Source organism: Microtus ochrogaster, unplaced genomic scaffold (genome assembly GCF_000317375.1).
Source record: "Microtus ochrogaster isolate Prairie Vole_2 unplaced genomic scaffold, MicOch1.0 UNK8, whole genome shotgun sequence".
Taxonomy (NCBI): Eukaryota; Metazoa; Chordata; class Mammalia; order Rodentia; family Cricetidae; genus Microtus; species Microtus ochrogaster.
Window position 1 is genome coordinate 4912192 of NW_004949106.1, and position 12265 is coordinate 4924456.

At 44.9% G+C, this 12265-nt stretch overlaps 1 protein-coding gene across 1 annotated transcript in view; it reads left to right on the plus strand.

Annotated features, from left to right (window-relative positions):
- Dnah7 (dynein axonemal heavy chain 7) overlaps nt 1-12265 on the plus strand; it is a 195148-nt gene that overhangs the window by 101998 nt on the left and 80885 nt on the right. The window contains exons 36-40 of the mRNA XM_013353465.2: nt 1886-2083; nt 3323-3478; nt 5347-5515; nt 6895-7021; nt 8046-8265. Coding sequence (XP_013208919.1) covers nt 1886-2083; nt 3323-3478; nt 5347-5515; nt 6895-7021; nt 8046-8265 — 870 coding nt within the window. The remainder of the gene's footprint in view (nt 1-1885; nt 2084-3322; nt 3479-5346; nt 5516-6894; nt 7022-8045; nt 8266-12265) is intronic.

Here is a 12265-nt window from a genome sequence, read left to right on the forward strand (position 1 = left end):
CCCGAGTGCTGGGATTAAAGGCGTGCGCCACCATCGCCCGGCTACAAATTAATTTTCTTGAATTTAGTTTTCCTCGGTGATCAAACGTCCTGATACCCAATTGTCCGATTTTGCCTATTAAGTATGATAACACCTTATGGTACCTAGCCCGGCAAGATGAACACGCTACCCAAGGCTGTCCCTAGGAGATCTGAGTGTGTGTGTGTGTTAGCACCGTGCCGGCCCAGAACCCTGGAGAAATGCTTGCTCTTAAAAACAGTCCCCGATGCACTGGACTGGGAGGCGAGTTCTGGTCGTTGGTCTTGTAACCTCCACAAACATTGTGCATCGAGCAACTTTAGGAGTAACAGAGAATTTAAACACATAAAAACTCAGTAGAATAGGGACCGTGCTGGGTAATCACTGGACAGTTTCTATCCTTTTTTCCTATTTAATAGAGAGGAAACTTTCCATGTCACTGGTGTTTCTTCAGTAGAGTTATCTCCCAGATCTTCCTTAATCTAGCAGGATGCTTTTCAGACCTTAGTGTTTCACTTTTATAAATACTGCTTTGGTGAAACTTCTTAGACGCAAGTTAAGGAAGGTCTGCATATCTGATTATTTCTTTGAGATACATTTTTATGAGTTTCTAATTTTTATAACTCTTGAACTTTACTGTTAACCTCATTCTACGAGGAATCCTTCTTCTTCATCCTGCTCAGCACGCGTCTGCTAATATCATTTTTAATTGTTCCTAACCCCGGAACTTCCAGAGAGACACTTCCTATGGAGGGAACTGGGCTCAGAACTTGTGAGTGGTCCCTCTGCGATCATAGCCTCTAAATGATCGGCCACTTCCAGATTGCGGATTCTTAATTCCTCCTTTCCCAAATGCCGTCAAAGATGTATGTTTGAGTAGATTATCAAGATCACAAAAAGAAACTCTTTTTCTCACCAGTTATAAATTTTAGACGGGATGCAAACTCGGTGCCCTCCACAGCGTCTTCAGTAAATGTGTAACTCGTTACCAGAAGACGTAAAAGTGAATGAGCTACAGGGCTCAGCGTGAACCCATACCCTCTTCAGAAGAGCGCCATGCTGTCGTCTAAGCTCGGGGTGTAACGTGAAGACCAAACAGACAAGACAGCTGTTGCCTAGCACAGCCATCAGTGAGGAGCAACTATGGGCATCTGGCGGTGCCAGGGAAGGATGGGCCTGTGTCTGATGCATTTTGAATCACCAGGAGTTTATTTATAATTCTGTGCTAAGGCTAGATAACGCAGTATTATTTTTCCAGAGAAAACGCAATTTTAAAACTTTATGGTAAGAATCAAGCTATATGATTCACAAACTCATCGGATGCAAGTACGCAGCATAATATTAGTTCACCATAACCACAAATTGGGAAATCTTACTAGACCACAGTGCACTGTGAACGTAGTTAATGCTGCTTAATTGTTATATTAATTACTTAGAATTAAATTTATACATTTTCATAAAATAAACCTTGCCTGAAAGAAGCATAATCATTAAGTGATATACAGTTAACTTCTAGGGAAATTATAGCCTGTTCTTGTTACCGTATTAAATAAAAATTCTTTACTTTTTGCCCGTTGATTCATCAGATCATCAATGTGATTAGAGACCCCACTATTGACGACTGGATTGTGGCTGTGGTTTCAGGACATTTGAAATGTCTGAACTTTGCTGTCTCAGTTTAATTTACACAAAAGCCCAGTTTCTCCTCAAATTCATATATAAAATTTAACTTTCAGCCTGAGAGGACAATTGTCTTAAAGAGTGAAATAAACGTGTAGATGTCAGAATTTAATTGGTGTTGACCTTTGCTACAGGGGCACAGAAGTACACAGCCTGTTTTATAACGTGGACTGTTTGCTGTAAACAGGGCTTGGGAAGATGGGATCAGTGGATAAAGAAATTAGGAGACGCTCCCCCGATTCCCAAGGACGTCCAGTTTAATGAGATCATTGTGCCAACGCTAGACACGATCCGCTACTCCGCACTAATGAGCCTGCTGACCACTCATCAGAAGCCGTCGATATTCGTCGGCCCAACGGGAACGGGCAAGAGTGTTTATATCATTGTGAGTGTTGCAGAAATGTAAATGTATGTATGTGCTCAAGCGTGCGCGCGCTCCTGAGAATTAGAATTTTAAGGTTGGCTTCGTTTAAAAACATACTCAACTATTTTGCTATTTAAATTATGGGGAATTTGAAAGTAATCATCTTTTATTTTAGAAAGCGCGTGTAAAATGTGCCTTTTGGGAAAAGGAAAATCCTCGCTGTTTTGTCTCTGGTGGGCTGCCTACGTTGAATGATGACGTTTTCTGTCCCTAAATCTCTGCCCCATTCATTTTGATATTCTAATAAGAACTTATTTAGTATAGAATTAGGTCTCCTGGAAACTGTTAGTAACTAGACCTCACCAGGGTTGCTTTTCTGACTCTTCTGCATCTGATGGTGACTTTGTAGCCGGATTCTTGATGGAGCCAGCTGCTAGTGATGGTCGTGTTAGCTGCCACGAGAGATGCAGCCCCAACCCCAGCTGCCCTGCGCAGCTGGGGAAGGGGAGGGAGGTGCCTTTGCCCGGCTGTCTTCCATCCCAGGCTCCCAGTCCGCCCACTCTCCTCCAGTGGTTGACAGGATTTGTTTCTGGTTCTTCATTCACCTTAATTTCTGTTGAATCCTTTAATCATTCTGAAATGTATTTTGCTATATGCTGTCCTGCTTTTATTGAGGAAGACTGTGAGAAAAACACACCTTTTTTTTCCCCCCATTTATGCCTTTGTCAAATTCAACCCAGGCAATGGGTATTAAAAACATTACTTTTCATAAAATGATATCTACATATCATCTGTCCCTGTCACCCATATTGATGAAGGAGCGCAGCACTAACCCTTGCCTTCCAGCAAATACTGCTTGAACTACACCGAGGTACTTAAGCTCAGCTTACAGGAAGGTAACTGGGCTGGAAGAGCAAGAGAAGTGCACAGCTAATAGAGGCCTCGTCTACTCAGAGACAAACACAGGCTGGATTCCTGTCCTTCACTGAGGCTGGAGGCCTAACCTCTCTCTCAGTCCTCGCTGCTCCCTGTGCTATTAATGTGGTTGTGAAAACCAGAGAAAATCCATCCATGTAGGGCAGCTGGGAGGGTAGCGGTGCCCCGTTGGCATGGCAACGCGTTCCCTCTTCCTTCCTCCCCTCGTGTTGTTTTGACTCACAGGTTCAACTCACGTTTGTCCACAGTGGCGCTTAGGGTGTATTCTGAAATGCCGAAACAGGCCTCAGCTGTGGCTCCCTCTGTTCTCTCCTGCCCCTGTAGAATTTCCTTCTGAATCAACTCAATAAGGACATCTACAAACCCCTGATAGTTAACTTCTCGGCGCAGACGACAGCGGCTCAGACGCAGAACATCATCATGTCGAAGCTGGACAAGAGGCGGAAAGGGGTTTTCGGCCCTCCTTTAGGCAAGAGGATGGTAATGGCTTTCACTCTCCTTCCTGTTTGCTCTAGCACTGGTGTAATACTGGTGTCATCCGTGTCCCCTGCTACAGTCAGAACAAAGAAAACTAATGTTCTAAAGAGTTGATTTTTTTCTTTCTTTCGTTCTTCCTTCCTTTCTTTTTTTTTTATTTATTATGTATACAATATTCTGTCTGTGTGTATGCCTGCAGGCCAGAAGAGGGCACCAGACCTCATTCCAGATGGTTGTGAGCCACCATGTGGTTGCTGGGAATTGAACTCAGGACCTTTGGAAGAGCAGGCAATGCTCCTAACCTCTGAGCCATCTCTCCAGCCCTGATGTTTTTAAAATGATTTATTAGTGTGTGTGTGTGTGTGTGTGTGTGTGTGTGTGTGAGAGAGAGAGAGACAGAGACAGAGACAGAGACAGAGACAGAGAGATGGGGTGAGTGTCTGGGAACAAGAAGACAACGGTTCTCTCCTCTATGTATTCTAGAACCGAGCTCGGGACATTAGGCTTGACTGTGAGCACCCTGATCCTCTGAGACACCTCTCTGTCTCACTGGCTCTTTTCTTTTAAATGAACATTTTGATTTAAATTTTCCCAGGCTGGGCCATAGCATAACTAGGGGAGTATTTAGCTAGCAGGCACAGAGCTCTGAATTCGTGGTGGCGAAAGCCTATGCTCCCAGCCCTCAGAAGATGGAGGCAAGTGTAAGTGGAGGCCGCCCAGACCTGAGCAGTCACACAGAAACTATATTAACTACAACATCATTTGGCCAATGGCTAGAGCATATTTCTAGCTAGCTATTACATCTTAAACGAACCCGTCTCTATGTATCACCATGAGGTTGTGGCCTACCAGTAAGGTTCCCGCGTCTTTCTCCTTTGGCAGCTACATGGCATCTGCCTGGCTCCGCCTTCTTTCTCCCTGCATTCAGTTTAGTTTTCCCGCCTCGCTATATTCTGCCCTGCCATAGGCCAAAGCAGCTTCTTTATGAACCATTAGTAAGAAAACATATTCATAGCATACAGAGGAGAATTCCACATCAGGCGAGGTTGCCGGAAATTCAAGGTCTTTCTTGGATACGTAGAGAATTCAAGGTCAGTTTCCTAAAACAGGTCCTGTTTGTTTTAGGAACTTCGTTTAACTGGTAGCATTTGTGTGACGCTGAACATTTTGGTATTTGTAAGTGGTTGTCTTACGAGCTGAAAAACAAAATGTTGATATGGAAAATTGGATTGTAATTTCTGTACTGACATTCCTAGCATATTTAATACTTGCTTTTCTTTCAGAACACTCTCCACCAAATGACTTGTTTATGCTTCTTTGCATAGGCCCCCCCTGTCAGCTGAGCCTTCTGCAGTTCAAGGCTGCGCTCACCTATGGCCACACCTCTGTGCTATTTAACAAGTCAAAGTGTTTCCAGGGAAAAGGGTATCCTGAGAGACAAATAGCATAAAATGGATTTATAAGCTTTCAACCACCAATATATAAACATTAGTAATGAGAAGGTCTCCTTATTTCTATGGAAGCCTAAGTATTGTATTCTTGTTTGAAAAAGATGCCTTCACTTCTCAGATATATACTTATTTATCTGTTAAGAATACAGACTAATAATCTGCCTGGCATCATTTATATAATTGGGCTCTATGTCAAGTACTAATACTTTTTTTTCTAGTCTTATTTATTTATTATTCTTTTGGAGACTGTGTCTCACTTTGTAGCCCTGGTTGTCCTAGAACTCACTATATAGACCAGACTGGCCTCAAACTCAGAGATCTCCTGCCTCTACCTCCCAAGTGCAAGAATTATAGGCATGTGCCACCATCAGGGGTTTAAGTGCGCCTGTTTTCTAATGTTTCTCCCCTTTTCTCTCTTAGGTTGTCTTTGTAGACGATGTCAATATGCCTGCACGGGAGGTGTACGGGGCTCAGCCCCCCATCGAGTTACTCAGACAGTGGCTGGATCACTGGAATTGGTACGACCTCAAGGATTGCTCAGTGATTAAGCTCGTGGACATCCAGATCATGTGCGCTATGGGCCCTCCAGGTATGTGCTCCGGGTCTGTGGCCCTTAAGAGAGAAGACCACCCGAGCTGTATCTAAAGAGATGGCTGGCTGGAGAAAGAAGAAGAAACCCAGTCGAGCGATCCCGAGTTCAGTGCTTGGGGAATGTATTTTCAAATCTGTTTCCACTGAAAGCTAAGGGAATGTTAATTTCATAAAATGGGTGGCCCTGGTTGCAACATTGGCCGACCAATGCTTCCAAACCTTTTAGTGGTTTCTGGAAGTTGACTCGCCATGGCCTACCCCTACATTCTGAGAACCTACACGGTCCCCCTGGGCCAGCTGGCATCCACCCCTGTGCCGTTCTTGAAGCATCAGAGATAGTCATTCTTCCACACCAGTGCACACCCCTTCTCTGGATTCAAAGTTTGCTAAGAAGAATTTAAAATAGCGAGAACCCAGAGGGACGAGCTCTTCAGTTCCCTTTACGTATTCAGAGAGAAGTTGGCGATCCAAGCTAATCTTGATACGCCTACAAGGGCTTGATTCTGCTAGCTGGGGACCTTTCACTCCTTCAATCTGACACCCTACTAAGAAAACTCTGAATATACTGCTTCAGAGTATGTGCACAATATATGCTGAAACTGTGATGTGCTTTTAAAAGCCCTTCTCTACCGACGAGTATAAGAGAAAAATCCCTTTGTCGAGTAACTCTTACTGTCTGTGCATTTTGTTTGTTGGCCTGAGGGCTGGACCCAGAGCCTTGGGTGTGCTAAGCCTGTGTTGTTCCCTAAACTTTGACCCCAGGCCTATGTATACTTTAAATACGATACAATTCTGTGACATAAATGTTAAAGGCTACGTCACTTATGGAAGCCTTGTGTTTGGAAATGTGATCACTATTTATGGGAGTAAGACATTCTCCAGACTCTTAAAATTGTAAGTAGCCAGCGAAGTGGCGGCACGCACTCGTAGATTGGCCTCACAGGAAGTCAATCAAGGTGTGGGGGAGGGATTAGGATAAAATAACCAAACTGAGTTCATTCAAGTCATTCAGTTAAAAAAAGTCACCTCAAGTTTGAGTGGAAATAGTTTTGATATTAGTGTCTCCCCAAACAGTTAATTACTTTGAATTCTTTCTGTGTGACATGAATTTATCACCTTCCAAGTTAAACTGCCAAGGAGTGAAGAAGATACTTTGGCATTATTCTAGTAATTATTAAGAATTATCCTTTACTGCTCTGGACGATGGTGGCGCACGCCTTCAATCCCAGCACTCGGGAGGCAGAGGCAGGCAGATCTCTGTGAGTTCGAGGCCAGCCTGGTCTACAAGAGCTAGCTCCAGGACAGTCAGGGCTACACAGAAGAACCCTGTCTCAACACACAAATAACAAACAAGGAATTCTGCTTTCTAATCCTTAGGCGGTGGCCGCAATCCAATAACCCCTCGCTACATGAGACATTTCAATATCGTCACCATCAATGAGTTTAGCGACAAGTCCATGTTCACCATCTTCTCCAGAATCCTGACCTGGCACCTAAGGACCTGGTAGGTAATTCAGGGTTGTTCGGCTTCTTTTTAAAAAATATAAAATTCTTAGGAGTGTACCCATGAGCCATATTTACTACATACTTTAGCCTCCCCAGACAGAGAAAGGTGGCAGGTGATGTCACTGTCCTCCATGCCCCCCCTGCCCTAGTGTGAGAACACAGCACAAGGTGGTCACTCAATTCTGCTCCGCGCTTCTCTTGAGTTTTCGTAACCGAGAACGATTAAGGTTGGAAGGAAGTGTCCGGCTTACGCTGTAACCTCAATATCCTCCTGGGGAGCCTTGCGTTCCACACAGGGGTTCCTGCACCCACCTTTCAGAATAGAGACTTGAGCCTACTCTCTGGGGAAATGTTTCCCAGCTGTAGGGATTTAGTTCTAACCCAGGAGATGAGTGGTCATCAGGGATCCATTACCCAGCTCTCAGCCATCCTGGTTCCCTGAAGCCCGTTCCTGGGAAATGGTTATTTCTTGTCCAACCCAAGGGTGATTGGAACAGACACCTGGCTTCTTGCTGAGCCAGGAGTTGAATGCAGCCAATCTTAACCAATGAATAATCTGCCTCTGGACTTTATTCTACCATAATCATATATTTTGCCTCTCTTATTATTCTTTTTATTTTGGTATTTTTGGGGGGTAGTTTTTATTCTCTTTTTTTTTGGAAACACATATTTCTTTATGGATCCTATTTGTATAAAATTGAGAGTACTGAAGAGTGTACCAGCTAGGGAGGATTTGGCTTAGCGTGTGGTGGCGTTTGCCTGGTTCTTACGTTTTTGTGCACAGCTGAAATCCACAAAGTTAGCTGATCCTGCCGCATCCACAGGGTTCCTTTGGACATACCACAAAATACTGAGTGGAACGCTTCTTGAAAAGCAGTGAACTCTAGAATAGTCAGAAGCGGGAATTTTAGAAGCCAGATTGCTTCGATCACAATTGAAAATGTTACGCTAATCACCTGAGTCCTAATGGCATGCTGCTGTGTTTGCTAACTTTCTTCTGGCAATTTTTTTTTTCCCCAAAGTTATAAGTTTCCGGATGATTTTCTGGACCTGACCACACAAATCGTGAACGGTACAATGGCCCTGTACAAGGACGCCATGAAGAATCTCTTGCCTACCCCGGCTAAGTCTCACTACCTGTTCAATCTTCGCGATTTCTCCCGCGTCATTCAAGGTGTTTGTCTGTCGAGACCAGAAACAGCCGAGAACAAAGAGGCCATTAAACGCCTGTGGGTCCACGAGGTAAAACCCCATATCGATCCAGTGTGGTTACGAGAGAGCAAGAGCAGTGACTGAGTAGAAAGGATACTCAGTACTGCGTGTTGTCGAGGCTCATTTAGGTATCTGACCTTGCGTAGGCCACGGCCATGGTGAATTTTAGATATTTAATACCTGAAATTTTCGAGCATTTAATGTCTAATCTTGCATTTTGATGTATAGGCTATCTCGAAGCAGGAGCTAATTTCAGCCTTTCAGAGTCTTAACCCTCCCCAGTTCTTGTTAAAGCGGCTTCTGCAATAGGACAACCCTAAGCAGGTGGTTCTAAAGCATCCATGTCCCAGAGAAAACAAAACTACTCAGCGAAACGTGTTGGGATTTCCAGTCTGAGCACACAGAAGCAGTCTCTCCGTTCTCTTGGGAATAAGGGGAGGATGTCCTCTTCCTTCTTTCTGTCCATGTTCATTGTCTCCTACAAACTTGGATGGAGGAGGGAAGAGAGAAATCACCAAAGGTGACGCATTGAAAATCATGGTTTGATATTTTAAATGGTCACTGAGGCTACAGAGAAGTGGAGAGAAAACACCTAGCCCCACCCTATTTTCCATATATGAATAATATAGTCGTTTGAATCTTTGATAAAGTATCTAAGAAACCCAGCATTTGGGATATGCTGCTATACTAAATCTGCGTGGTACAGTCAGTACGATTTAAAAGATACAAACCAGTTTCCCCAGGCGCTCTAGATACAATATTTGAGATCCTAAATCCTTACAAATGCCAATCTGGATCTGAGTGGCCCTCCCCTGCACTTGGAAGTTATGGCCCCAGCAGGGTTAAAGCTGTGCTTTGGAAAGCCTGACCTGGCTACCCCACCACCCTTGCCTGTGGCTGGGTGTGTCTCCCATCTGGGGATGGGGACAGAGGCTCCAACTTTAGTGAGCAAATGAGCCACAGAACTATTCTGGAAGCGAGAGAGCATGCCAAGGGAGTAGCCTGGCGGTATTGAAAGCTCGTGCCTTCTGTTAGAACATGGCCTGTCTCTCACAGATGGCGGCGGTCACTTGGAAAAGTCCAAGTCCCGATACCCTGAAGAGGTCAGGCCGTGCCTCCCTGCAGCTGTCCCCGGGGACAGAGAGTTAAGAAGCAGTGTGGGGACTTGAAAGTTCTCCATGGACGGTTCCCGACTTTTCTCTGCTCTGTGTCACAAACGCTGTGCTGTGCAAGTCCCCTCCAGTCCCCGAAGCTGATAAACTTGTGATTTTCTTCTCTTTCTGGGATCTGCTGGGGTGTGTGCGTGTGCGTGTGTGTGTGTGTGTGTGTGTGTGTGTGTGTGTGCGCGCGTGCTCTGATAACCGCTCTCTGCTCCACCTCCCTCTCCAGCCTCCCCCTCTTTCTTTTGTTCTCCCGCAAGAAGCTGCTCTCCAGGTTTTAAAGGGAAGCCCCTCCTTCCTTTGGTGACGTCGTTTCGTTTAGATTTCATCTGTTGTTTTGCTTTTGTCTAATGCTGCTTCTTCCACCTCGAGGCCCGAGCACGGCTTTGCGTCTCTTCCTTTCCCCTAATAAACCAGAGCTTCTAAAGTGAATTGTGCACCAGTGTCCCCTCTAAATCTGATACGGCAGCTTTCGTCATTATCTTATTACAGCTGTTCTGTTTAATGCCTTCTCTGTGGGGGAGGAGACACTTTAACCAAGAACCTTTAGACCCAGCAGCTTATCAGCAACGAGCGTTTCATTTCAAACAGTTCGAGAGGCCACAAGGTGCCGTCTGTGGAGAGCCTGTTCCTTGTTTGCGGACAGGGCTTTCTCTCTGTGTGCACATGGCTGGAAGTGGTGGGGGGCTCTCCGGTTTCTGTGTGTGACATTAATCTGCTTATGGGCATCTATCTGCCCCATAACCTAATTATGGAGCCCTGTCCACCGGTACCACCACCACCATCATCTTAGAAGATTTCAGCACAGAAATTTTGCAATTAAGTAAAGATTTAGAACAAGGCAGCAGTTCATCACGAACCAATCTTACTCTCGGAGGCATCTAGAATTTCCCATCTCGGGAGCTCTTCCCTTTATCATCCTTCTCTTTGCGTTATTGTCTTCCCGTTATATAAAGGCTTGTGGTCAAGGCTTAGATATATTCCTATTACACGAGTCACCCAGCCCCATGGGTTTACTAATCATTACTTCGATTTATTTATTTTTTTCATCACACTTAGCATCACCTGGCACATTTAAATCTTTTGTTTGCTTGCTGTCTTTGTCATTGTATCAGCCTTTGCTTATCAATTCCTTTCCCCGGAGCCCGGCCTGTAACAACTGCTCAGTTCCTGCTGGAGAATAAGGGTGAAAAGGGGGAGGCAGGCAGAATGGATATGGTGTAATCGACCTTATCGCATGAGATGGACTTGCCACGGAGTAGGTTACAGATGCCGGTCTATGTGTGACTCAACCAGCTGTTAGCCTTTTCCAGATTCCATCAGATTATTGGCTGTTAGCAATCACTAATAGTTCCTTGAACATTTAACAAGGCTCATAACAACAAAAAAAAAAAAAAACTTGTCATTTTAATGATTATTTTATATTCTCCCACATACACGTTTCTCTGTGGAAGTTCAGCATTTTAGGCCAGTGGGGCCCAGTGGTTTGGGTCCCTGTATCCCTTCCCCTCAGGGTGTTTATAGGGCTTCCTGTCTGATGTGGAGTTACTGGACCTACCCACCTCCCTGCCTCAGATCCTGCCTCCGTGATGTCCCCACTGACCAAGCCGTTTAATGCCACCCCACCTCCACCCTGGCAGTTCAGACTTCCCTGTCCTGTGTCCTGCCTGCCTCCTCCCGCCCCCATTATATAACACTTGCCAACTCCCAGCCTGGCAGGAAGCTTGTTTGTTATGCTTCTTAATGTCCATCTCCCCCAGCACACCGACTCCAGCAGGAAGATTTCCCTTTTTTCTGTGTTTATCTTCAGGTGCCGAGAACAATATTTGACACATTGTTCTCAGCATTTCAAAAACTGTGAAGTATTGAATTCAAGAGTCTAATTTGTGCTTTATTTCTGTTGACTCAAGACAGTTTCCTTCAGGGCTTAATATATGTTGAAGACTACGGTGGGTGCCCTTCTCCTTCCAAGGTACTGCTGGAAAGGGCCTGATCTAATTTCGTAACACGGTTTTGGAGGAAACTGACTTCCTCTCATTCCCCTCGGCTTCTCTATGGTGTCCGAACTTTAGCGAGCATATTACCTAGTATCCCTGTTAAATATTGGTATTCTACAAAAACAAAGAAAACAACACCCCCAGGAGAAAAAGAGAAGGAGGAGTTGAGTTTTTCCCCAAATTAAATTTCCTCACGCTGTGAAGGAGACTACCTGAAAAGGGAAAAGACAAGATGGAGGACAGAGACAGTGCTTGTTAGTCACACTTTGAGGCCTGTGAAGGGCCCACAACACACCAGAAAGCATTGCAGCTGAGCTCACCAGACTAAAACCCAGCACTTGGGATGCGAATTTTCCAAAGAAGGCCCTCTGCGTGAGTTAGAGAGAGAAAGGGGCGGGGTAGGCACGTGAGAGAGCATGCTAGCAAAGCACCCCTTCCTGAAGAGAGATCTCCTGTCCTGCCCCATCAGGGCCCTTCTGATAACACTTAGCAATAACTGTCTCCTTCAAGGCCCAGTCTCAAGCGTTGGGATGTGGAATTCGGTCCAAAATGAACTATGACTGCAGGACAGTAACATCGGCATGAAGGAATAATTGTCAGAGACAGAAAGCTTGCTTATTTATTGTGGCTCCAAATCGCCTGCATATAATCAGATTTATTCTAATATATTGCTTCTGGGATCGATGCCACCAGAAAGGTTTTAGACGTCTACCAGGTGTCTGAAACAACCGTCCCCTGATCCAAGACAATTTTCTTTAAAAAAAAAATGTACTTAAAAACACAGCAAATAATTTGCCAATAAAACGTTACCTATTTAGGAAAAAAGCAATGTGTTGGGAAGGGAGCTGACAAACGCTGGCTCCCAGTGATCAT